We start from the raw sequence: 27,602 nt of genomic DNA on the forward strand, positions 1-27,602 counted from the left end.
AGGGGCAGAATTTGGCATCCATGGAGCCAACCTGCCTTGTGACAACAGTCCAGGGCCTCGTTTCCCAATAACGATTGATCTTAGCGGTTAAGAGCGTTTTCTAAGAGCGATTTTATGAATGTTCGTTATTTCTTACGTGCGTTTGCCAAAACTGCACTTAATGTGCGAGGACACGCTTTAAGTGCTACTTAAGAGAGTCGCTGTCCATGTGACAGTGCTGAAATGTGACCGTACGGTGCTGCTTGTCATTGTAACTTCATTATATTTGTATATAGTTGCCTCCGCTTCTGAGACCGTCAATCCGCGCATCTTATCACGTGACTCTCTGTGCATGACACCGCGGAGACTCACAGTATGTGGAGACTCATGCTACTCTCTGCGATCCATGCACAACTTACCACATGCCCCACCGAGAGCAAGAACCCCTAATAGTATAGAGTGTAGCTAAATTGTATCAGGTGTAATTTTGCGTTTGTCCTGCAGGTGTCTGCTGAAGTCTATGTGCTTACGATGTTCTTAGCGCTGAACTATTACTCCAGAGCACTCGTAAATCTATGAGCATTTTCAAGTACTGCTTCAGTCACGATGCTTTTGGGAAATGATACCCAGGCTGGTGGTGGTGTAATGGTGTGGGGAATGTTTTCTTGGCCCGTTAATACCAATAAATCATCGCTTGAATGCTACACCCTATTTGAGGATTGTTGCTGACCATGTGCATTGCCACAATTTACCCATCTTCTAATGGCTACTTCCAGCATGATAATGCACCATGTCACAACATAGTCACAAAGTAAAAACATCTCAAACTGGTTTCATGAACATGACAATGAGTTCACTGTTCTTCAGTGGCCTTCCCAGTCACCAGATCTGAATCCAATAGAACAGCTTTGGGATGTGGTAGAATGGGAGATTCGCAGCATGAATGTGCAGCTGACAAATCTACTGAAATTGCATGATGCAATCATGTCAACAAGGACCAGAATCTCTAAGGAATGTTTTCAACATCTTGTGGAATCCATGCCACAAAGAATTTAGGCTGCTTTGAGAGCAAGGTGAGGCTCTACAAAGTATTAGTATAGTGTCCCTATTAAAGTGCTCATGAGTGCATATATATATATATATATAGTAAATACAGTGGTCCTCAAAAAAGCAAGTGTCATTTATTTAATAGATAGCACAAGCACACTTTTCAAGCAAGACATCTGACAAAAGTATGTTTGTTAGGTTTGAATTGATTAAACAATAACAACAACTAATAAAACCAATTGTGAAATGTTTTGCTTGGAAAGTGTGACTTAAAGGGACAGTTCACCCAAAAATGAAAATTCTCTCTGTTTATGACTTTCCTCTGCAGAACACAAATGAAGATTTTTAGAAGAATATTTCAGCTCTGTAGGTCCATACAATGCAAGTGAATGGTGACCAGAACTTTGTAGCTCAAAAAAGCACATAAAGGCAGCATATAAGTAATCCATAAGACTCCAGTGGTTTAATCCATGTCTTCTGAAGTGATATGATAGGTGTGGGTGAGAAACAGATCAATATATAAGTCCCTTTTTACTATAAATTCTCCTCCCTGCCCAGTAGGTGGTCATATGCAAGAAGAACGCAAATAGCTAAAAACACAAGAAGAATGTGAAAGTGAAAGTGGAGATTTAATGTAAAAATTACCTTCAATATTGATCTGTTTCTTACCCACAACTATTATATCGCTTCTGAAAACATGGATTAAACCACTGAAGTTGTACGGATTACTTTCATGCTGTATTTGTGTGCTTTTTGGAGCTTCAAATTTCTGGTCACCATTCACTAGCATTGTATGGACCTACAGAGCTGAAATGTTGTTATAAAAATCTTCATTTGTGTTCTGCAGAGGAAAGAAAGTCATACACATCTGGGATGGCATGAGGGTGAGTAAATGATGAGAGAATTATCATTTTTGGGTAAACTAAAACCCTAAATTGTTTTTGGCGGCACTGTATATTTTTCATCTCTCTTTGTGCTATCAGGTGCGCTCTGCAGCCGCGGTCCAGTCGTATCCCGGTGCGGAAGGACAATCAGTCGGCTGTCCCCCCTGTCTCAGGCTGCTCCGAGACCCTGAGAGTCTGGAAACTGATCAAGCCCGACATCAAAAAACACCTGGCAGGTCAGACAAGATTATGTTTACACACATTCACTTATAGTGGAAGTCTATTGGGCAAGACACTGCACCGGAATAAACATTAAAATACATTGAACGTATCACCACAAGACTTAAATATTCTACATTTGTTTACATGTGATTTGACCATGTCTGTGCCAAGTTATGGAACATGTAAAGCCAGGAAAGTTATAATAAACCCTAAACTGGTTGAATGTAGTGTATAGTGTTGCTGTTGCTGCATGTTTTCGTGTTAATCAGAGATGTGTGTTTGGTGTGTTAGGTGTGGCTGGGAAAGATGGTTCTTCTCTGCGTCTGACCCCTAAAGTTCTTCTGAGGAACCAGAGTTCAGGAGGCGCCACCAATAAAACACCTGCCACAGATACACACGCAAACAGGTAACACACAAGCAGACATCAAAAGTGTTCGTTTCTAAATGAAACCTACAAGATTGTTTTGACCTGTAACTCTAAACACTAAACCCTCGTGTCTCAACAGATCACTGCAGACGTGAGACGTTCAGTGTGTGGGTGACTTTGAATCTACTCACAGCGGTCTGAGCATCTCTACACACACACACGGATATGGTCTTCATGTTAAACTGTGCTTGAAGAAGAGTCATCCCATTAGTGAGGCTGAAACAGTTTGAAGAGTTTTGTGTCTGCAGACTCTCAAAGACATCATACAACCAGTAAAATGAACTATTAAACCCGGAGATGCCCACACTAGCACAATAACACTAAAGTCATCTCTTAGGGGGTCTGGGTAGCTCAGCGAGTATTGTCGCTGACTATCACCCCTGGAGTCGCTAGTTTGAATCCAGGGCGCGCTGAGTGACTCCAGCTAGGTCTCCTAAGCAACCAAATTGGCCCGGTTGCTAGGGAGGGTAGAGTCACATGGGGTAACCTCCTTGTGGTCGCTATAAAGTGGTTCTCGCTCTCGGTGGGGCGCGTGGTGAGTTGTACGTGGATGCCGCGGAGAATAGCGTGAAGCCTCCACATGCACTACGTCTCCGCGGTAACGCGCTCAACAAGCCACGTGATAAGATGCGCAGATTGACGGTCTCAGACGCGGAGGCAACTGAGATTCGTCCTCCACCACCCGGATTGAGGCGAGTCACTACACCACCACGGGGACTTAGAGCGCACTGGGAATTGGGCATTCCAAATTGGGGAGAAAAAAAAAGTAATCTCATAAAGGAATATTCCGGGTTCAATACAAGTTATGTTCAATCAACAGCATTTGTGTCATAATGTTGATTAGCACAGAAATTAATTTTGACTCGTCCCTCCTTTTCTGTAAATCTGTGTTCCAGTGAGACACTTACAATGGAAGTCAATGGGGTCAATAATCTGTAAACATTAAAATACTCACTGTTTCAAAAGTATAGACACAAGACATAAACAATATGTGTGTTAACATGATTTTACTGTCATAAAATCACTTACCGCATCTGTGGAAAGTTAAAGCCTGTTTTACAACTTCGGTGCATCACGACGTAATGCTGTAATGCCGTAAACCTGAAAACGATCATTTTAAACTAGACACGTTCACAAGTAATTGATTAATTGAGTACTCGTTCAGCTTTAAATATTTGACTTGTAAAAACAGTACTTGAATATTGCAGTTTGATTTTCCTGTGTGCAACAATGAATTTTCTTATCTCAGCTAAATTTTGCCATCACGGCTCAACGCATTGTGTGGTGCTGTGCATGCATGACATTGATCGCGCATTATTTAAAGTGATTGTATCTCTTCAGAAGACTTGGAATGTATGTTTCTGAGTGAGTTGCAGAAGAATTAATGTAAGTGCTTTTATAAAATTATAAGCGTCACATTTCTGACTTTAAACCCTCTAAAAATTGGCCCCATTGACTTCCATTGTAAGTGTCTCACTGGAACACACATTTGTGCTTTTTTAAAGAAAAGGAGGGACGAGTCGAAATAAATTTTTGTGCTAATCAACATTGTCACATATGCTGTCGATTGCAAGTAACTTGTTTTGAACCTGGAATATTCCTTTGACTTCAACTTGTTCCCTACAATAATACAGTTCACTGGAAATATGTTACACTACAGAACCTCCAGAAACCCGTTTTTAACCCTGCTTTTCTTTAAATAAACCCTTTAAACATGTGGGTTGAGGTGGGCTACTGTGATCTTATTGTAATTTTTATGTAAAATCTTTTCAGAAATCATATTGTGGTGCTGCTTTGTAAATGTGGTCAGATTAGAAACTCTAAATGATGAAATTCGGTGTGAATCATGGAGATAAATGAGTGGAATGTGTTTAAATGGTGAATTGGTCATAGTGGATTTAAATACTTTTAATGCACAGTATCTCTGTAAACTCTGTACATTTCAAAATCAATAAATGTAAGAGTATACATATGAAAGAAGTATTTATGATGTAACTTATTAAAAGAGAAGCACGCATGTAGAAAATCTCTCACACTTTTACATGTTTATTAACATAATTTCATACAAAACGTAAATTTACAGGCCGGATCATCGTTTCTTCCTCGCTTTCTGGTCCCCGTACACAACCTGAAAGAAGAGAGAAAATATCGGTTATTTTTTTTATTTGTTTTTATTTTCTCCTTTTTCTCCCCAATTTGGAATGCCCAATTCCCAATGCGCTCTTAAGTCCTCGTGGTGGCGTAGTGACTCGCCTCAATCCAGGTGGTGGAGGACGAATCTCAGTTGCCTCCGCGTCTGAGACCGTCAATCCGCACATCTTATCACGTGACTTGTTGAGCGCGTTACCGCGGAGACGTAGCGCGTGTGGAGGCTTCACGCTATTCTCCGCGGCATCCACGCACAACTCATCACACGCCCCACCGAGAGCGAGAACCACATTATAGTGACCACGAGGAAGTTACCCCATGTGACTCTACCCTCCCTAGCAACCGGGCCAATTTGGTTGCTTAGGAGACCTGGCTGGAGTCACTCAGCACACCCTGGATTCGAACTCGTGACTCCAGGTGTGATAGTCAGCATCAATACTCGCTGAGATACCCAGGCCTCCGAAAATATCTGTTATTAATTTATCAGACATCATAAGCTATTCATCATGTGGATGTGCTGTCGATGTGTGCACCTGTCATCTCTCCACAGGGCAGAAATCACTCCAGCTTCTTTGGGTTGTTAACAGCCACATAATGATACAAAACCACCAGCAGGAAGAGTGACACCCCCAGCATGTTGGCGAATATGGCCAGCTGCACATCAGTCACCATTATGCTGCAAAATGTAAGAATTGCATCAAGTTAAAAGATGAAATTATGGACCCAGGAAACATAGATTACCCTCACAAGAAAAAAAAGTAGTAAGGTAAAGTGATGGTATCGGACAGTAGTAACATGTTACTTTAATAAATATCATAGTGGTGTTTAATATGTATATATTTACCATGATACTTTAAATGCTGCTATTGTGAGATGCATAAAAAGAATGCCATATTATAACTCAGATAATGTAGTATCCATAAAACCATGGTATTACTATGTTTTTTACCCCATGATATACGTTTGTAATAATCCAATGTTATTAAATGATTACTATATAACAGTTCACCCAAAAATGAAAATTCTCTCATCATTTATTCACCCTCATGACATCCCAGATGTGTATGACTTCCTTTCTACTGCAGAACACAAATGAAGATTTTTAGAAGAATATTTCAGCTCTGTAGGTCCGTACAGTGCAAGTGAATGGTGACCAGAACTTTGAAGCTCCACAAAGTACATAAAAGCAGCATAAAAGTAATCCATAAGACTACAGTGGTTTAATTCATGTCTTCAGAAGTAATATGATAGGTGTGGGTGAGAAACAGATCAATATTTAAGTCCGTTATTACTGTAAATCTCCACTTTCACTTTCACATGCTTCCTGTTTTGTTTTTGGCGACTTGCGTTCTTCGTGCATATCACCACCTACTGGGCAGGGAGGAGAATTTATAGTACAAAAGGACTTTTTATATATTGATCTGTTTCTCACCCACACCTATCATATCACTTCTGAAGACATGGATTAAACCACTGGAGTCTTATGGATTACTTTTATGCTGCCTTTATGTGCGTTTTGAGCTTCAAAGTTCTGGTCACCATTCACTTGTATTGTATGGACCTACAGAGCTGAAATATTCTTCTAAAAATCATTCATTTGTGTTCTGCAGAAGAAAGAAAGTCACACATCTGGGATGGCATGAGGGTGAGTTTCATGTTTGGGTGAACTATTCCTCTAAACAATATAGGAGGATATTTCAAAGAATACCATATTATTACCATCTTGTTAGTGTCCAAAAAGCATTGTGTTACCATTATAGTTCTTTACAGTAATACCATGGTACACTCTGGTATGGGTAGACAAATTTTGCCATCAATAAACACCTTGATCAGAATAAATGGATCTTGATGATCAGAATGCTGATACGAAGTGTTGATCGTTTTGATCAAATGTGATAAACAGCATCATACAGAACACGTTAAAGCTTATTACCATTTAATACATTCGCATAAAACACAATATCGCAGTGTAGTCGGTAAAATAAACCAGAATTACTCACATTTATGTGTTTGTGATTAATCCGCAGATCGAGCTATCAGTGCTGAATTCCGGGATAGAGAGTGAGACACGTCATGTACATACGGGTATTTACAGACGCCACGCCCTAAATCATTAATCGTCATAATTATTTGTACGATTATAAATATGGTTTAAAACATACAATTAATGGTTTGTTTGTTACTTAAATTGTACTCTTCTATGATCAAAATTATGATTCTTGCAAAAATATTTGTAAACGAATTTGAAGAAAAACAATGCGGTTCTCCTCCGGGCCGCTAGAGGCGCTGATGTGACAGAAGATGCTCGAGACCTCCGTCAGGCGCGAGTTTAAATATTCAAACTGACTTCACACAACAACAAAAACATCTCATTAAACATATAAAATAGCACGGGTTTACGCTTCAGAATACGTGAAAACACATGTAAGTAATTCATACTTCTCATAAAGTTTTCATATTTTGTAACAATGTGAAAGCAAGAGTTTCGTATTTGGGAAACAAGATAGACGTTTTCCATGAATTAAACTGAACAATGAATAAAATACCAGTTTAAACGTTCTGAAAACTGAACAAAACTTAATAAATATACTGTTATTGTAAAGTGATGGTATCAGATGGTAATACCATGCAGTGCTGGGTAAGTTACTCTAAAAAAGGTAATTCATTACTAACTACTAATTACATATTCTACAGTGTAATCAGATTACTGTAATTACTCTGTCTGAAAAGTAATTGTATTACTTATTACTAATTACTTTTTAAAACCCTTAACCTCGACCAGATGAAAAATACAAGGATAGACATGAAACTGTTCTTTTAATTCATTCAAATAAATTATTCATGAACTGGCCAAAGAATTTAAAGGGGCAGCGTTAAATTAGAAAACTTATTTTAACATTAGACGTTAAATTTAAATTATAAATTCATTATTGTTTTATATAGAATTGTTCTATAGTCTATACAGTAATTACACCAGAAGTGACTGTAATTAAATCACTGAAAAATTTAGAGTAATCCCTTACTTTTTTAAAAAAGTACAGTAATTGATTACTTAGTAATGCATTACTCCCAACACTGTTACCATTGTACTCTGATATACACTGTGGGTTTAACATGGTACTTCAAATAATACGATGGTACAATCATGTCTACAAAACCAGGCTTTATCATGGCTATTTTTGTTAGAGTATTTCATATGTAAAGCACATTTTTACCATTTTTAAATACTAATAATTTTATTCTTGCTCACTGGGGCAATTGTACAATTAAAACAAATAAAACTTACTGTCTGAAATAATATGTTACTGTCCTAAATAATATAATAAATGATCTGTATCAACAATAACATCAGATGCAGGTTTATGAGGGTTCATTTGATATGAGTTTTTGTTTTGGTCAGACTGGTTCTGTGATGGGGGTCTCTGAGCTCTGGTCCATACTGGATCCGGTCCGGAAGACTGTCCCGCTCTATAGTCTGGCAGGAAAGACTTTCGCTGTGGATCTCAGTCTGTGGGTCTGTGAGGCTCAACACGTACAGGGCATGATGGGAAAAGTCACCAAACCGCACCTCAGGTGAGTCCAGCAACATTCAGATATTTGATTGATGTGTTTAAGATTGTGCTGCAGTAATATAGTAACGACTTATAGCGTTGCCTTTTTTCCCGTAAATTTCAGAGTGAATTTGCTGTGTACATCTTAGTTGCTTCAATGAAATTGTCAAGTTATTAGTATCCCTTTTAGCCATTCAAAATCCCAGATCAATCGGCCACTAATCTGGATGTTTTTCTTTTGTGTGTGTGTGTGTGTGTGTGTGTGCAGGAATTTGTTTTTCCGTGTGTCCTCTCTCACGCTGATGGGTGTGAAGTTGGTGTTTGTCATGGAAGGAGACGCTCCGAAAATCAAAGCCGAGACCATGAGCAAACGCACCGAGATGAGATACGGACACTTGAAAACAAAGAGCGCTCCGAAACCAGCGCCTGCCAAAAACACCAGCAGGGGCCGATTCAAGGCTGTTCTGAGAGAGGTCTGGATGATTCTCCAAAATTTAATCCAAAGCTTTTCTCTGTGTCCTCAATTAATTCTGACGTTTGGACAAAATCTCAAGTTTCTTCTTTGAAAAGAGACCACAGTTACACTGACAAGGGTTCATGAATTGCAACTGTCATATCTTGGGTTTGTGTTTAAACTAGTGAAATGATTGACCGCGTTTTTCCTCTTTTCCTGTCGCTCTAGTGTGCAGAGATGTTGGACTGTCTGGGTGTGCCGTGGGTCACAGCAGCGGGTGAAGCAGAAGCAATGTGCGCCTTCCTGGACTCACAGGGCATCGTAGATGGCTGCATCACCAACGATGGTGATGCCTTCCTGTATGGCGCTCAAACCGTTTACAGGAACTTCAACATGAACACAAAGGTCCTACTCATGGTTTTTAAACATTTGGCTGCAAATGAATCCTTATTGCATAGGCCCTTGTATTTCATAGAATATATATTAAACATATAGATATCTCTTGCGTTCTGTTTTTTGTTTTGCTGTAGGATCCACAGGTAGACTGTTATCAGATGTCTCGGGTTCAAGCAGATCTCGGACTAGACAGAGAGACTCTCGTGGGTCTGGCGATTTTCCTGGGCTGTGACTACATCCCTAAGGTTCAAACGGCTGAAGGCATCGCAGCTTGTTCAATATTAAATAGTGTCTCGCATCTTATAGCTGTGAGACAAACTGCAGCTGTCCTGCATTCATTTATATTTGCATTTAGTCATTCAGCAGACACTTTTACCCAGGGTGACTTAGTATTAAATAACTCGTTGCACTGGCATTTTTGTGCAATTTTGAAATTCTGAAGAGTTTTGGGGCAAATATGTAGACTAACATTGTTCTGTTTGTCTCTCTTCAGGGTGTCGCAGGTGTCGGTAAAGAACAAACGCTAAAACTGATCCAGAATCTGAAAGGACAAGCACTTCTTCAAAAGTATGTACCATTCTTTCACTATATTATACACTAGGTTTAATGAGGGTGTCTTTTTGATTACAGTAGTCTGGCTGTTTATATTTGCAGGTTTAGTGAATGGGGGTCAGACGGTGCTGAAAGGTCAGAGGTCGCGGTGAAGAAGGTTACTCACTGTCTAGTGTGTCGTCATCCTGGTAAATGATCAGTCCGTTCCGTCACGATAATCTTTAAATGTGAAGAGCTCTTGAGTTGGCAATCATCTGCGATCATTTTCTCTGTTGTTCTCTCTTCTAGGCTCTGCTAAGTCTCATGAGCGCAGCGGCTGTGTGTTTTGTAAGAGTGAACGCTTCTGTTCACCGCAGGATTATGATTCTCATTGTCCGTGTGAGTGGCATCGCACTGAGCACGCTCGCCATGCGTCCAGCATTGAAGCCAACATCAGAAAGTACGTTTAAATGCTAAAGAGCACTGATGTTATTCAAGTAATCCATTAAAATAGATGGCATGCAATGACATTCACAGCTCATTTACCTGGATAATGTGACATACGTACTTCTGAGTGAAACAAGGTATTCAACCTAAATCAGACGATAAGGAAATGCAATGCAAGTTATTACATTTTTGATTAACCCTTGTGTTCTGTTCATATTGGAGTAGCACTTGGAGTAATGGTTTTCGTATAATTTTTCTTTTCCACGTTTATTGACATATTTGTTTGTCACACCTCTAAACTAAGTGCTTTTATTGTTATTAACACAATTTTAGCATTTTGGGGGGGATTTTTGTATTTAGATCTCAATTAGCTCAAATTTCACCATTACATTTTGATATAAAATAAGCACAGTTTTGTTAGTTTCAATTCAGAAAAAGCTCAGTTGAATGTTTATGAAAAGTTTGCGAGGTGTCAGAAACATTAGGAGTGTCTGCTGCCACCTGCTGGAAAAAAACGTGACAAAAATGTGACTATTTCAAAGCGACGTCAGTTATAGCCTATAGGTGGCCTCAGTGTTCCCCTTATTGTTGAATGGTCTCTGTAACCCAATGCTGTAACTTAATTTAGAGATATTATCACAAGTTAAACATTTGGATATATATTTAGGCATTATAAAATGTTATAATAGGTGTTATATATTTGTCAAAGTGTAGCTATTTTTTAAACACTTTCCACGGCAAACCTCAAGGGGATAAGTACATGATCACACACATACACAGGGCAGTGTTACTTTATGAATCGCATCAAAATTCTGTGTGTCTATGACAGAGCTCCGGTTGAAGAGAACAAGACCTCAAACACAACATTCCGTAGGTCTGTGACATCCTCGGTGAAAATAAAGTTGTTTTGAACCAGCTAGGTTGGCAGAGGACGAATCTCAGTTGCCTCCGCGTCTGAGACCGCCAATCCGCACATCTTATCACGTGGCTTGTTGAGTGCGTTACCACGGAGACGTAGCGCGTGTGGAGGCTTCACGCTATTCTCCGAGGCATCCACGCACAACTCACCACGCACCCCACCGACAGCGAGAAACACTAATCGCGACCACGAGGAGGTTACCCCACGTGACTCTACCCTCCCTAGCAACCGGGCCAATTTGGTTGCTTGGGCTTAGTCAGCATCAATACTCGCTGAGCTACCCAGGCCCCTATGTTAAATATATTTTAATATCTGTTATCTGTGTGGATTGAAAGCCTTACAATTTCTGTCTGTTCATGATACAGATTTCTCCTTTATTGTTGGGGCTATTTAATACAATTTTAAACTAGTTTAATCATCGACACATTATGGGTTTTCATAGAGGTTTTAAACAATCCCGAATCCACGACCTAGCCCGCGCGTCTCGCAGCGCTGTTTATGATGATCTGCGCAGCTGAGCACTCGAGACGGTCCACGTGTAAATGCACGTCTCTGTGCTGATCTGTCCATTGAGCCGTGCTGACTGATCCGTGTAGAGCTGTTTCCTTTTGCGTTTGGAACGTTAGCCGTTTGACATTTCTCATGCACAACAAAAAACGACAGCGCACAATCAGAGAGTCGACCAACTTTGTAGTCGCACCAATGCGACCTCTGGCAAAGTTTAATCGCACTGTTAGGAAAAATCGTTGCAAAATGTGACCATTTAGTTGCAGTCTGGAGCCCTGAGCACTCAATGTACGGTCAAACCTGACCATGGTTTTACAAAGAGAAGACTTAGAAAAGTATTTTGTTGTCTAACATTTATTTTGCAAACATCATTTAATAAACTCAGAGCCATTAGAAAAATGGTTTTACTTGATGCATAAGTGTTTCCGAAACGAAACAAAAAAATGTCATGTTTTGTCTGGAAGGGTAAACTCTTCCCATAGTGGCATCAGACGTGTAGTTCTGTAAGTCTGTGTGTGTGTGTGTGTGTGTGTGTGTGTGTGTGTCTGTTCTGCACTGTGGCTTTGTTGTAATCTCACCCATCTATTTCCATTCATTTCTGTCTGTCTCTGTGTGTTTGTGTCTGTGTTTGTGTGATGTGGGTGTGTTTTGCATTGTGTCTCTTTGTTCTGGTCTCTCCCACTCATTCCCCCATTGATTTCTGTAGTCGGACAAATTTGTCCGGGAACAGTACAAGTGTGACTTCTTTTTGTTAAACCACCTAAACTTGACTGAATCTTTTCACAATTATTTTGTGTGTGTGTGTGTGTTTGTGTGTGAGTGTGTTTGAGTGTGTGTCTGTGTTTGTACGTGTGAGTGTGTGTCTGTGTGAGTGTGCGTGTGTGTGTGTCTGTGCATGTGAGTGTGTGTCTCTGTGTCTGTGAGTTTGTGTCTCTGTGTGTGTCTCTGTGTGTGTGTCTCTGTGTGTGTGTGTCTGTGTGTGTGTGTCTGTGTGAGTGTGTGTGTGTCTGTGTGAGTGTGTGTGTGTCTGTGTGTGTGCGCGTGTGCATGTGAGTGTATGTGAGTGTGTGTCTGTGTGAGTGTGTGTGTGTGTGTCTGTGAGTGTGTGTCTGTGAGTGTGTGAGTGCGTGTCTGTGAGTGCGTGTCTGTGTGTGCGTGTGTCTGTGTGTGCGTGTGTCTGTGTGTGCGTGTGTCTGTGTGTGCGTGTGTCTGTGTGTGCGTGTGTCTGTGTGTGTGTGTGCGTGCGTGTGTGCGTGTGTGCGTGCGTGCGTGCGTGCGTGCGTGTGTGTGTCTGTGTGCGTGTGAGTGTGTGTGTGCGTGTGTGTGTGTGTCTGTGTGTGTGTGAGTCTGTGTGTGTGTGAGAGAGAGTGAGTGTGTGTGTGTGTGTGTGTGTGTGTGCGTGTGTGAGCCTGTGTCTGTGTGTGTGTGTGCGTGTGTGTTTGTGTGTGTGTGTGTGTGTGTGTGTGTGTCTGTGTGTGTGTGTGTGTGAGAGAGTGAGTGTGTGTCTGTCTGTGTGTGTGTGTGTGTGTGTCTCTGTGTGTGTGTGTGTGCGTGCGCATTAAGATGGTAAAAAAAAGGAAAAGTCACAAAGAGCTAGACCATTCTAATGAAGGATACCATTTTTATATATAAAAAAAGGTATCAAATCGGATAAAAATGTCCGAACATAACATAAGGGTTAAAGACAACCATTGTTTTTAATTTTGGAATAACATGCACTAATGAATCAATAACAAACAATAACACCAGAAGCATGTATTAATAATGTTAATTGGGTCAATTTTAATTTATTTTGACTTTAAACCAAATGTAAAATTGACCAGAGTTTGAGAGCAATAATTAAACTCTTATTTCACTCTTGACTTTAACTGGACGGTTCTTCATCATTCTCTCTCTCGATGATCATGTTCACAGGAAGACATTGGCATGCAAGCAGTTTCCATTCACAGAAGTGAGTTGTGTGGAGTATTATGGTCTGTTTTTGGTAGTGTAGCAGCCTTTCATTGTTCGTATTCAGACATGTGATGCTTTGTTGACGTTTCAGATCATCAATGAATTCTTGGTGATGAAGGACAAACCAGTTCAGCCGTTCTGCAGGAGAAAACCAAACCTGCTGCTGATGCAGGTACAGACCAGCTCTCACTGAACAACCAATCAGAACACAGCGCTGCTCTCTGAATGTATGAGATGTTTAGAGAGTTGTTTATGTTGTGGTGTAATTGTATTGCTAGTATTTTCTGAAGACTGACACACACAGATCTCATTCTGATGGTAGTTCCCCTGATGATCAAATTAGCATCGCAGTGAAGTGCCTTGATGAGCGCTATTTGCACGTATTTCCTACTGAAACAGGAAATGGGGGCGGGACATGTCGAACAGCTTGCCCTTTTTTATAATAATAGCCAATAGGCTTTAGTACTCTTCACAGAATAGTCAGTCATGTAAGCTGAAGATCAAGTAATTGCATTTTGATTAAAGATCACAAGGTTGTTATGGGTACATCAATATTGGATTTATCTTAACATGTCAATATGTCACACTTTAATATAGGTAATATTTTGTGAGACTGTGGTGGGTGGACTTCGGACCCTCTAGGAGGGGAAGAAAATGTTGTATATTTTAAAGTTAAATGCATCAATCTGGTGCACTTTCAGAGCAAAATTAAGAGGCTACATCTATGAAGAACTTGTAAAAGTCTGAGTATGGGGGCCTGGGTAGCTCAGCGAGTATTGACGCTGACTATCACCCCTAGAGTCACGAGTTCGCTAGTTCGAATCCAGGGTGTGCTGAGTGACTCCAGCCAGGTCTCCTAAGCAACCAAATTGACCCGGTTGCTAGGGAGGGTAGAGTCACATGGGATAACCTCCTCGTGGTCGTGATTAGTGGTTCTCGCTCTCAATGGGGTGTGTGGTGAGTTGTGCGTGGATCGCGGAGAGTAGCGTGAGTCGCCACATGCTGTGAGTCTCCGCGGTGTCATGCATGACGAGTCACGTGATAAGATGCGCGGATTGACGGTCTCAGAAGCGGAGGCAACTGAGACTTGTCCTCCGCCACCCGGATTGGGGGGGGGGGGTCGATGACTGACCAGTGAGAGATGCTTTGCCGAAGCAATGGCGCAAAACACAACGTTAGAGATCTTTTATGCTATTACGACAAGTGTAAAAATATTTTCGGTTCATTTTGAAACTGTGGCGGGTCGCCACAGTCTAGGTAATTAATGAGAAACACTGGTAAAATGCTTCTCTCCACATGGATTGTTAATGGGTTGGGGCACCCTATAAAAAAAAGGAAGGTTGTAAAAACTTTGATATAGTGTTCCTTCAAGAAACGCACCGTTCTTCACAGGAAGCTGAAAAACTTGGCAGGGCATGGAGTAGGCATGTGTTCGAGTTTGAGTAAGAGCAGGGGAGTCATCACATTTATAAGTAAGCATTTACAATTTAAATGTCTCAATCAGATTAAAAATAATTTAGGAAGAATCATTATTGTTTTGGCTGAAATACAGGGGGCAAAATCTGATTTTGCTGATGATAAGAACTTTTTTATAGATTTTGAGGGTGAGCTACAAGCAGATCCTTCATGATATGGTTTTGGGTGGAGACTTCAATCTTTTAATGGATCCAGTCCTCGATCATAGTGATGCAAAGGTGTGTAGACCCTTTTGAGCAACGTTGACACTTAAAATCATGGTCTTACAGACATCTGGAGACTTCTGAACCCATCTGGGAGGGACTGCACCTTTTTCATCAGTTCATAAGATTTACTCTAGAATAGATTATCTGCCCCTGACTGCTCAATTAGGAACATTTTAGTTTCAGATCATGCTTTGGTGTGTTTGAGATGTTGCCGCATGTAGAGAAAAGGAAATCATATAGATGGTGTTTTAATACATCTCTTCTACAGGACCCAGCATTTAGTTAATGCTTATGTAGAAACCAATTGGTCCTCAGTGTTCTGGGAGGCGTGGCATGGGAGGCGCTTAAGGCAGTTCTTAGGGGGCGGATCAGACAATATGGCTCATTTATTAAAAAGATCAAAGCACAGTATTAAAAGTGCTGAAACAGAACCACACACGCTATGTCTCCGCGGTAACGCGCTCAACAAGCCACGTGATAAGATGCGTGGATTGACGGTCTCAGACGTGGAGGCAACTGAGATTCGTCCTCTGCCACCCGGATTGAGGCGAGTCACTACGCCACCATGAGGACTTAGAGCGCATTGGGAATTGGGCATTCCAAATGGCATTCCGGAAGCTCTTGCTCTGACAGCAAGGCCATTTTCAATTTGCCATATTCAGTTATCTGCTACAGTCTCTCCCTCTAGAAGTTCCTCTTTCTTATTTTAAACAATTTTATTGAATATCTATTTAGAATGGTAAACGACCTTGGCTGCATTTCAGTAAGTTACATAGACCAACTGACAAAGCAGGTTTAGGCCTCCCCAAAATTTTGGCTTTTAGTCTTAGACACCTGGCCCATTGGTCTCTATCACCTGAGAGAGCCCCTCCCTGGTACAACATTGATCAAGCGGTCCTTGCACCAATCTCACCATTGCAAAGTTTTTCTATCAGATTGCCTAGAGAAGCAAAAATGCATCCCATTATTTCACACTTACATTCAGAATGGACAAAGGTTTCTTGCTTGTTCAGTATTGATACTTTCCTAAATGTTTCCTCAAGCATATGGCTGAACCCCAAATTATGTATTAACAAGTCCCCCTTTTGCTGGAATGGATAGAGAGGGGTGTTGCTACACTTGGTGACCTTTTATGAAAATGGAGCTTTGAGATCATTTGATTGCGCCATCTACTTTGTACTATTTTTGGTGGGTAGTACGCAGTCCCCTAAAGCTGCAGACACCCTCTGTATGGTGCTCACAGGGCATGAAGCGTCAGTGTATTATTCCTCGTTGATTCAGAGTCTTGGTGATGGAGCCTTAACAGCTCTTAAGAGGTTATGGGAAAGAGATTTGAACTTGGTATTGGAGGAAGGGGAGTGAGAAAGAAAAAATTAAAACCATGTCTAGGGATATAAGGGTACGCCTTATTCAGTTTAAGATTTGCCATTGTTTCTACTGGACTCCTAGATTGTTTAGGCTTGGTCTAAAAGACACACCTATACCTGCTGGCGATGCCAGTTGGAGGACGGAGACATGGCCCATGCTCTGTGGTTCTGCGCTAAGATTCAAGAATTCTGGGTAGGAGTCCAGAATTTTATCTGTGAAGTTTTACATACTCAAATTGCATTCTGCCCCAGACTATGTATATTGGGTGATGGGGCGGTTCTTAAAGTAGGTGAGAAATATACAAAAAGCTGGGTCCAAACTAGTGTAATGATTGGCAGACAGATCATTCTTAGAGGATGGAAGTCAACTGGCATTTCCTCATTTCAAGAATGGTTCACCGAATTGGGTAAGGTGGCGCCATTTGAAAAGATGTCATAAAAACAGCTTGGCAAAATAGACACGTATGGTAACAAATGGGACAAATACATGACCTTTCTGGAGGGCTCTCAGTGAGGACCATGTGGAGAGAAACAGAATTGTGGTGGTAATTATAAATTCTATTCTTTGTGGATTTCTTTCTTTTCTCTTTGTTTGTTGATTAAAAAAAACAAAAATATGTACTCAAATATTTTGTTTGTTTGTTTGCTTTTATATGTGCATGGTGTCATTTAGGCTTTGACCACAGGGATATTTGTTGAGGGGCAGGGTGTGGTTGGGGAGGGGGATATAATGGGAATTAAGTTGAATCTGTGTGTAAACTCTGTATATGTTCTGTTTATTCCACCATATTTCACATAAGAATCAATAAAAATGTTAATAGCAAAAATAAAAAAACCTGTTATGCATTGAGTCGTTCACAATAAGACCAGTAACATGCATTAAGAAAATAAAAAGGGTATTTTTTTAATTTCATACTGACTTTAAAGTTTCTCCTCTGAACTGTGCTCAACAGAACTTTGCTCTGGAGAAGATGGACTGGCCCAAACACTACAGCAGTGAGAAGATTCTGGTGCTCATGACCTACACTGAACTCATGAACCGAAAACACGGCAGAGAAACCTCCACACAGATCGAGCCTGTCAGGTGCGTGTGCGTTTTCTGTTAGGGACAGTTCACCCAAAAAATGAAAATTCTCTCATCATTTATTCACCCTCATGCCATCCCAGATGTGTATGACTTTCTTTCTTCTGCTGAACACAAATGAAGATTTTTAGAAGAATATTTCAGCTCTGTAGGTCCATACAGTGCAAGTGAATGGTGACCAGAACTTTGAAGCTCCAAAAAGCACACAAAGACAGTGTAAAAGTAATCCATACGACTCCAGTGGTTTAATCCATGTCTTCAGTAGTGATATGATAGGTGTGGGTGAGAAACAGAGCAATATTTAAGTCCTTTTGTACTATAAATTCTCCTCCCTGCCCAGTAGGTGGCGATATGCATGAACAACACAAATCGCCAAAAATAAAAAAACAGGAAGAAGAATGTGAAAGTGAAAGTGGAGATTTACAGTAATAAAGGACTTAAATATTGATCTTATCATATCACTACAGAAGACATGGGTTAAACCACTGGAGTGTTATGGATTACTTTTATGCTGCCTTTATGTGCTTTTTGGAGCTTCAAAGTTCTGGTCACCATTCACTTGCATTGTATGGACCTACTTCTAAAAATCTTCATGTGTGTTCTGCAGAAGAAAGAAAGTCATACACATCTGGGATGGCATGAGTGTGAGTAAATGATGAGAGAATTTTCATTTTTGGCTGAACTGTCCCTTTAAGATTTTTCACATTTTCTTTGAGATTTTTGGGGTTGAGTTATTTAAACTGCCACATTTGTATCACATAAATATTGAGTGCTACAATACTGTTTTCACTTTATAATGACACGTTGTATAATAATGCAATGTGTCATAAGCACATAAATTCAAATGATGTTCTTCAATTCAATGCTTTAAAGTCACTCTAAAGTGTAATCAGCCTGACTGATTGTTCATAATTTCTGCAAAGGTTTAAAGTCTTTCATTTTCTTCCCAATAGAATATATAAATCACGCATTAAGAATGGAATCTCCTGCTTTGAGGTCGTCTGGAAGAAACCAGGTGATACAAAAATAATCTTCTATTCCGTCTGTAAAAATTTCACACTAGACTGTCAATGTGGTGTAAGACAATTAAGTGTATTTCAGTTTTATCAGAGATTTATGCAATAGATAGTTTTTTTTTTTAAATTGTTGAATTGTGTGACAACAAGTCTGCTGAGCTTGTTAGTGTCTTGTTGTGAGGTCAGATCAGCAGGGGTCGGGGGGGGTCACAGGTGATGGAACAAATGTATCACCTTTAGGTGCTAAATGAGCTTCCTCTAGACGACCCTTGAACCCCCCCCTCACAGAACCAATCCGCACACTGTTACTGATGCCAATAAAACACTCATGAATAGATTTGTATCTTGTTATAGTGGAAAAAAAACTTTTTTAGTTAGTCTAGTGGCCAGATGAAAATAATGAAACGTTTTAAAATTTGATGCTGCAATAGGGGTCCTACGGTCATGAAAACCTGGAAAAAAAGTCTAGTTTTGCTGTGCTCTAAAATAGTCCATTGGTCATATTACTTGTGTAGAGTTAAATGTCATAGATATGTGCCGCTGTAATTGTTTAAATCTTGTCCTGTAATATTGAACGACTGCATAGAAATGTCATCATGGAGAACCCTGTAATAATCGTACAGATGTGTTGTTATGGTAACCATTTCTTTGTCAGATCATTATGTGTTTGCTGAGAGCTGTGAGGAGCAGACCGAGGTCAGGACGGTGGAGGAAGAGTCCCTCTTCAGTCTGGCATATCCTCACATCGTCCAGGACTTCCACAGAGAGAGAGCCGAAGCTCAGGGCAACAGAATCAAAAGTACGTTCATTGATTCCCAGCACAATTCCTAATGAACATCCCTCTTCATGTCCTCTCTGACACACATTTCACATCAGCAGTTTTCCTCCGTTTACAGACAAAACGTCTCTGAACCTTTAAAATGAAAGGAATACACGTTCAGCTCTACGTATGGCATCTGTGGCATTCTGTTAAATAGCACACACTGAAAAAAATGATTCGTTGGCTCAACAACCAAAACGTATACAAATAAATAGCTTCTACTCTGAAGTAACATTTTTAGCTTTAATTAATTTTCATTAAAGTGTACAATACAAAATATCAGTTGAATTAATAACCATGAGTTCCTTGAACTTCTTTAGCTTACAAATCCATAAAATTAAGATTTTAAGTAATAATAACTCAAACAGTCAAGTACAGAAATGAGTTTGAATGTTTGTTTGGTCAAAATGAACTTATGTGGGCTTTTAATTAGCTGTTATGAAGAATTCATGGAGACTTTTTTGACTATAATGCACTAGTTAAATACAAGTTAAGGTCAATCGACAGCATTTGTGGAATAATGTTGATTAGCACAAAAATTAATTTCGACTCGTCCCTTTTTTTCTTTAAAAAAAGCACAAATCTGTGTTCCAGTGAGACACTTATGGGGCTTTTCCACTGCACGGTATGGTTCGACTCGTCTCGACTCTGCTCGATTTTTGGGGGTTTTCCACTATGGATAGTACCTGGTACTTTTTTTAGTACCACCTCGGTCGAGGTTCCAAGCAAACCGAGCCGATACTAAATGTGACATCAAAACCCTGCAGATCACCGATTGGTTAGAGAGAATCGTCACTAGTGACACGGGACATCAACCCGCTAGTTTTAAAGTTAGCAACAGCGATAGCGGTATCATTTGTTCACGCGACTTTCGAATTGTACAAAGAAATGGCTGTGCGCAAAACCACACCGTGGTCAATAAACGAGGTGCAGACGTTCCTCTCGTTAGTAGCCGAGGAGAGGATCCAACGAGAGCTGGATGGGGCGATGCAACTATGACGATCAGCCTATAATCCCACCCTCATTGAGGCAGTGGAAAAGCAAGCTCAGAAAAGTGAAGCGAGCAGAGTCGATTCAAACCGTAACACACAGTGGAAAAGTGCCATTACAATGGAAGTCAATGGGGCCAATTTTTGGAGGGTTTAAAGTCAGAAATGTGAAGCTTATAATTTTATAAAAGCACTTACGTTAATTCTTCTGTTAAAACTCATGTATTATTTGAGCTGTAAAGTTGTTTAAATCATCATTTTTACAGTCGTTTGAGGGTGTTAGGGTTTATGGCATTACATCGTCATGGCAACGAAGTTGTAATATTGTCTATATCTTTCCACAGATGTGGTTAGTAAGTGATTTTATGACAGTAAAATCATGTTAACACACATATTGTTTATGTCTTGTGTCTATACTTTTGAAACAGTGAGTATTTTAATGTTTACAGATTATTGACCCCATTGACTTCCATTGTAAGTGTCTCACTGGAACACACATTTACAGAAAAGGAGGGACGAGTCGAAATTAATATTTGTGTTAATAATCAACATTATGCCACAAACGCTGTCGATTGAGCTTAACTTGTATTGAACGTGGAATATTCCTTTAAGCTTGAATAAGACCGTTATTAATAATTAACTAAATGTAGAGTCTTAGCCACAATTTAGAACTTATTAAATACCTTATTTTTGTGTAGAAAGTAATAATTAATGCTCAGTTTCAGAGATCCATCAAACATCAAGTTTACTAAACAATATTAATCCAGTAATTAAGGCTAATTAGTAGTCACTTTACTAATGTGTTACTAATAAATTACACAAAAATCTCCTATTAAAGATAAACTCCAGTTTTGAAGTGAAAATGTTATCTATTTTACATTTTGGCTTGTTTTGCATTATTAGGTGGTATTAAAGTTTATTTAAATATATTAAGACGGTAATTATGACTAATTAATTGGTATTGGTTTTACTAATAAATGGCTATAAGTTTGTATTTAAGACAACTTGCCCCCTGTTCTAAGTTACATTTTTACCTATTCAAGTTATTGGATTGTTTTGCACTTTTTAGGTGTTATTTTAGGGTTATTGAACTATATTAAGACAGTAATTATTGGTACTGGTTTTGCTAAATTGTTACTAATGAAATTTGTTAATTAACTACTAATGAACGTTTTTTCAATCAATTAAATGAATCCTAAAATAAAGATAAATAAAATGTGTTTGGCATTTACTAGGTGTTTACAGTATTTGCAGTGAACTAAAAAAAGAGAGTTTTATTATAATAGAAACGTGCAAAAAAATCAACAGAAGATTTTAATAATTTATTAGGAACAGATTTGAAAGACTAATAATAATTAGCATCAATTACTGGCTTAATATTGTTATGTAAACTTGTCATTTGATCTCTGAAACTGAGCATTAATGATGTTACTTTCTAGGCAAAAATAAGACATCCAGCGTACGTTTACACGACAACGATGTACTCAAAACGGAAACGTTTTTCCTTTGCGTTTTTGAAAAGTTTCGCGTACAGACAACAACGTTGTCAAAAAGATCCCCGCTCACACGGATCCGCGAAAACGACTAATAACGCTGTATTATGCATGCTAGGCCAGTAGTTGCTGATGTCACTCTGTAAAGAAACACTACGTGCCTGCACACATAAAAAGTTTTCCGTTTTTAGTTGAAAACGTTGTCGTGAAAACGAACAGCCAAAACGCATAAAAAGTTTTCCGTTTTTAGTTGAAAACGTTGTCGTGAAAACGAACAGCCAAAACGCATAAAAAGTTTTCCGTTTTTAGTTGAATACGTTGTCGTGAAAACGAACAGCCAAAACGCATAAAAAGTTTTCCGTTTTTAGTTGAAAACATTGTCGTGAAAAGAACAGCCAAAACGCATAAAACGTTTTCCGTTTTTAGTTGAAAACGTTGTTGTGTAAACTGCCCCTTAGCCACAATTTACAACTTACTGGGGCCGTTTACACAACAACGTTTTCAACTAAAAACGGAAAACTTTTATGCGTTTTGGCTGTTCATTTTCACAACAACGTTTTCAACTAAAAACGGAAAACTTTTTATGCGTTTTGGCTGTTCGTTTACACGACAATGTTGTTTTGGGGCCTGAAAATGCAAACTTTTGAAAACGGGTTTCAAAGTGCAAGTTTTTGAAAACGATGCCGTTATTGTCTCCGTGTAAACATACAAAAACGTGAATTTGCGAAAACGAAGACGTCATGCGCATGCGTATTACGTGTTCAGTCTATAGGCATGAGCGCGAGTACTTCAAAACAATGCGCGGGACATTCAAAACTACAATGGCGGACTACAGGACTGTGTTTGTTCTGCTCAAGATTGAGTTTATTGATGCTTCTCCAGCAAAGTAATTGTAGTAATAAAGCAACCTCATCGTCCGTCCAGACAAAACTGCTCGATCCTTTCGCCATCTTCATTGTTTGCATTCACCGCTCTGTGGAAGAATCCTTATGTGCGCAGGCGCGTAGTGATTCTTTACAAAGTGACATCGCCAACTACTGGCCTGGCATGCATAATACAGCGGTTTTAGTCGTTTTCGCAGATCCGTGTGAACAGGGATCGTTTTGACAACGTTGTCGTCTGTACGTGAAACTTTTCAAAAATGCAAAGGAAAAACGTTTCCGTTTTAGTACACCGTTGTCATGTAAACGTACCCTAAGATAGCCTTTCTCTACATTCAGTTAATTATGAATTACTTATCTTATTCATGCTTAACAAGTGCATTATTGTGGACCTTCAAAATAAAGCGTTACCACTTTTTTGCTTCTTTGTTTTACTGTAAATATCTGTTTCATGTAAAGTCACCATTAGGGGGAATGAAGTTTAATGCCTCACCTCAGTTATTGTGTTCTATAGAGCCAAGTAAATTAAGTAGAAATAGTGATATAAATGTTGAGTTGAAGCACCTTGCTATTACATTTTATTTGTGTGACGTATTTTATTTGAAGCTTGATGCAGAATGCTGCATATATATTTTAAGTAAATGCACAAAAAACATTCTGTGCAGAAGATAATTTTGACTCGTCCCTCAGTTTAAAAACAACTTTTTACAGCTCAACAAACTAATTGTTGAAGGATTAATGCAAGCGCAGCTTCACATTTCTGCTTTAATGTCTTGTCTATAGACTTCCATTGGAAATGCATTACTGTAAACATGATTTTTGTTTGTTTTTATAAACTGAAGGATGATTGAAACTTATTACCTATGGTAAATACAACATGCCAGAAATGATGATGAAAGAGCATAACTTGTGCTGCATCTGGAAGGACTCTTCCTCAGTCTTCCTCTCTCTTTCATTACACCAGTCTCTGTCTGTCTGTCTGTCTGTCTGTCTGTCTGGGAAACAGAGCAGGTGAGTGTTGTGTTGAGGTGAGGAGTGTAATGTTTTTCCTGTGTTGAAGGACGAGGATCAAAGACGGTGGCGGTGTTCCTGACACTCTGAGAGCTGAAGCTCAGAACTGTGTCACACCCGTGCCGTCACACACACACACACACTTTGATTACCACGAGGCGTCGCACAAAAGTTGCTGTCAGCCTTGAACACACACACATTAACACAATGTATTTCCTACTGACCTACAGTCAATGATCAGTTTAAAATGTGAACTCTCCAGAGTCCAAAAGAAGACGTTCAAAGAATATGTCTGATGAATCTCACAAACCCTGTCAAGAACATGTCCAGGTCATATTTTACCCCAAAATATTAACAAATTATATTTAGCATTAAAAGTGAAGCCTATTAAGCGTTTGCATTGTGTTTGCATTATTTTTATGTCATATGTGCCCGTGGGTGATTCTGGTCATATTTAAAATATAATCAATGCAATGAAGAAACAAAATAAATAAATTAGATTTTACATAAAGAAAATAAAGCCCACATTCAGGACTATTAAGATTTTTTGCATTGTGACATTATTTTCAGCACATTTGTCGCCCCAATTCTAATTATTGATATGCATCCGGCGTTTATTTTTATTATTCTTATATATTTTTTTAAATAATGATTCTCATGACTGTAGCACAGGCATTTTTATCTGTATTACAGTAAAAAAAGATGCTGTTCTACAGTGATTTTTTATTTTATTTAAAGTACTAGTATGATGTAAAAACACTTTATAATTTATAAATATTTTATTCACATTGCTGTAATGAGAATTGGGGGGTAAAATGTTCATAACGGTCATGGATGTCACAAAATGTAATGGCCCTAAAAATAGGCTTCATTTTCTATATGCAAATTATTTGTTTTTTATTTTTACAAATTATTTTAAGTGCAAAAGCACCAGGACATTTTGCAACATTTTTCTCCAACTGTAATGCAAAAAATAAATAATAACAATAATATTAAAAATCTCATTCCCATAATTGTAATGACAAAAAGATAAATATTATTTACTTTTTAAAGCATTTATAAGTACCGGTATTTATCTAAAGTAGTTTTATTGGACAGGATGATTTTTGCACTACAGTCGTGAAATTTTGGGGCAGGTACTCACAGGTGATTGTCCAAAAAATCATGTTTCATGCAGAAAGGTGTTTCTTATTTTGATGTTGAATATCACCCGGACATGTTTTCTGCAATATTTGCCTTTAGAATGAAGATGAATTGGTCGTAGCTCTTCATTATATTTTCCTGCATGTGATGTTTGTGTGTTTGTGTTTTTAATTGTTACAGAAAAGAAGCCAAATGCAAAGAAAGAGAAGCCAGTTGATTCCCATGATGCAGTGTCAGATCTCTTTGCTCAGATGTCTCTGCAAGCGGCCACAGATCACCAAAACTCGGATGCACTTTTACGCTGTAGATCTACACACAAGCCCAATAGTGATGTCACAGCACACCAACAACAAACACTGCAACCACATGAGATCCCTACACAACGGGCTCCTTCCTCCCCGACATCTGCAGGGCTTCTCCCTCCGGCGCAGAGTTCCCCGTCCGTGTCTGCTCTGATTGGCCAGCTGCATCTCAGCAGCATTGACTGGGATTCTTCATCCTTCACAGCGTCTCCGTCCCAGCAGCCCCAGTGCAGTAAGACCGACCTCAGATCTGCGGAAAATGCGACTGAACATGCTGCGGCTCCAACCTCTGGTCTAAATGCACCACAATGGGGTGTTGAGCGTTCCCTTAAGGAGCGATTGATCATGAAAAATATCGTAAGATCTACTGCGTCGACAGACCCTGTTGTGCAGACGCAAAAGTCCAAGAGTTCTGAATCTAAACTGAGTGAGATCAAGTGTTCCAGAACAGAGTCGAACCAACCAATCCCATCCAAATCGTCTCTGGCATCCCGGTGTATAAAAACACAACCAGCGTGTTGTGAAGAGAAGACATCGACAAACCTAAAACATCAACAAACCCTCACAGATAAACACTCACAAGCACTTAAAAACCCCCTGATATCTGCTGCAATGCCTCATCCAGGACACAGTAAACCATCTGAGAACATTGAGAAGAAGCCGCAAACAGTGTGTAAGATGAGTGTGTGTGCGAGTCAACGCCCGATCAGTGATGACAGCGATTCAGAGAATCGACCCAGATCACAGAAGCCATCGAGACCCGTCAAAACCAGCCCGACCCATCTGCCAAGGGTGAAGAAATCTCCCAATAATCACCACCCTGATAAAACCCCAGAAAAACATGCTGTCATCAAATCAGATCGCCTCATCCTGGTGCATCATGGGAAGGTGGAAAACGATGATTCGGATGTTTCTGTGGACAGCCCTCGACCTTTGGCGGAGAGACTGAAGATGAGATTTGCCAAATGAAAGGGATGTTTCTAAGTGGAATAATAAAGCAGAGGAAAATAATGTTTGAAAATAAAACTAGCTAATACATTTGAAACAATTAGCATTTTATGCAGTTCTATGCGAGTGATCAAGTCTTATGTAATCAATCCAAAAATAAAATTCAGAATATTTGAGTGATGCATCTATAGTGTTCTGCGTAGTAAATGTTGTTTTGTTTGTTTTAAATGATGCATTATGCACACAAGTGGTGTTGCAATTTAATCTCTTCTAAGAATGATTTAAGATAGGCCTAAATAGAAAAATAATGACAAGTTATAATAGTACAGAATACTCACCAAAACTATGAAATAATGTACAGTATATAGAAGTATGGGGATTATGTATAGCCTAAAAAGTCTAAAACAAATCAAAACTATCTTAAAATGTAGCTTTCTTTTAAACTAGGCACCCTTTTGTGTAAGGGGAGCATTGTATTGTCAGTTTGTCCACTAATATGAAGATTAGTGGGACACAAAGTTTATGATGGTTCTGGCACAGACAACAAATTCACAGTGTTTTGGAGAAGTGGAGTGACACATGAAGTTTGCAGTACAGAAGTCCTTTACCGAGAGAGAGAGAGAGAGAGAAGTTGGCGAAACAACATTAGGATAAAAGTAACAGTCTGGTCCTAATAAGGACATAAACGCCTGCCGCTTCCTCTCAGCCTTGATCATGAGTGACAGGTGTCACACCTTTCCAGACATGAAAGATCTGACAGCTGCGTCCTGCTTCAACACAACATCAGCTCATATACATGCTAAATATCAGTCCAGATCATTAAAACCAAGTCTATGAGTGATTCTTTAATTAGGGGAACTTTTCTGTCTATTAGAATGATTTTAAAGAAGAAGAAAAAAGATTATTCTGGTTTTAAAGGATGCATTATAATGCTGTTTATTGTGTCTCTTTAATTACTTTTTTTTAAGTATGTTGAAGTGATAAATTTGGGCTTTTCCTCTACCCAGACGACTTCCCTTCTATAATACATTTTACTTTGACCTTTTCAGAACAGTATTTGATTTGATTTGATTTTTTTTTAGAAACAAATAATTTTAGATTAAATGTAATAACTTGCGAGCTTGCTAGATAACTTCTAAATATGTCACGCACAATACCATAAATGCAGAAGTTTGATCAAGGCCATGCACTGTAAAAAAGAAAATCTGTATTTTACGGTTCACTACCGTAAATGTTATTCAATAATATAAACTTGATGAACTAACCTTGTGGAACTATAAAAGTATGCTTTTCACTTTGTTAATCACTGTAGCAAAAACAAAAGGCCACATGATGATATAAAAGTTCATTAAGAGTGACCCTTCCAGAAGTAATAATTAATACACATGTACAGACAGGACA

The 27,602-nt window shown here is 39.2% G+C and overlaps 3 protein-coding genes across 7 annotated transcripts in view; 2 read left to right on the forward strand and 1 right to left on the reverse strand.

Moving 5' to 3' along the window:
• agbl5 (AGBL carboxypeptidase 5) overlaps positions 1–4,433 on the forward strand; it is a 21,377-nt gene extending 16,944 nt beyond the window's left edge. For all 3 annotated transcript variants that reach the window (XM_051690553.1, XM_051690551.1, XM_051690552.1), the window contains 3 exons: positions 2,010–2,146; positions 2,424–2,538; positions 2,639–4,433. In XM_051690553.1, coding sequence (XP_051546513.1) covers positions 2,010–2,146; positions 2,424–2,538; positions 2,639–2,654 — 268 coding nt within the window. In that variant the 3' untranslated portion in view covers positions 2,655–4,433. The remainder of the gene's footprint in view (positions 1–2,009; positions 2,147–2,423; positions 2,539–2,638) is intronic.
• Positions 4,434–4,587: 154 nt separating this feature from the next.
• On the reverse strand, positions 4,588–5,381 carry ost4 (oligosaccharyltransferase complex subunit 4 (non-catalytic)). Its single transcript, XM_051690637.1, has 2 exons — positions 5,241–5,381; positions 4,588–4,687 (listed from the first exon to the last, which is right to left on the reverse strand). The coding sequence occupies exon 1, from the start codon at positions 5,377–5,379 to the stop codon at positions 5,266–5,268; it is 114 nt and encodes a 37-aa protein (XP_051546597.1). The 5' UTR covers positions 5,380–5,381; the 3' UTR covers positions 4,588–4,687; positions 5,241–5,265.
• Position 5,382: 1 nt separating this feature from the next.
• LOC127436429 (flap endonuclease GEN homolog 1) lies at positions 5,383–27,339 on the forward strand. 3 transcript variants are annotated; one of them, XM_051690560.1, is made up of 14 exons: positions 5,383–5,473; positions 8,108–8,280; positions 8,527–8,731; positions 8,941–9,117; positions 9,243–9,353; positions 9,602–9,675; positions 9,763–9,848; positions 9,949–10,099; positions 13,427–13,463; positions 13,557–13,637; positions 17,468–17,598; positions 18,552–18,613; positions 19,270–19,413; positions 25,132–27,339. In XM_051690560.1, the coding sequence occupies exons 2-14, from the start codon at positions 8,120–8,122 to the stop codon at positions 26,220–26,222; spliced, it is 2,511 nt and encodes an 836-aa protein (XP_051546520.1). In that variant the 5' UTR covers positions 5,383–5,473; positions 8,108–8,119; the 3' UTR covers positions 26,223–27,339. The 3 variants fall into 3 exon arrangements, with proteins under 3 accessions (XP_051546520.1, XP_051546518.1, XP_051546519.1); XM_051690558.1 differs by lacking the exon at positions 5,383–5,473 and adding an exon at positions 6,714–6,792; XM_051690559.1 differs by lacking the exon at positions 5,383–5,473 and adding an exon at positions 7,015–7,131.
• Positions 27,340–27,602: the final 263 nt, after the last annotated feature.

The sequence above is a fragment of the Myxocyprinus asiaticus genome, chromosome 47, assembly GCF_019703515.2.
Source record: "Myxocyprinus asiaticus isolate MX2 ecotype Aquarium Trade chromosome 47, UBuf_Myxa_2, whole genome shotgun sequence".
Taxonomy (NCBI): Eukaryota; Metazoa; Chordata; class Actinopteri; order Cypriniformes; family Catostomidae; genus Myxocyprinus; species Myxocyprinus asiaticus.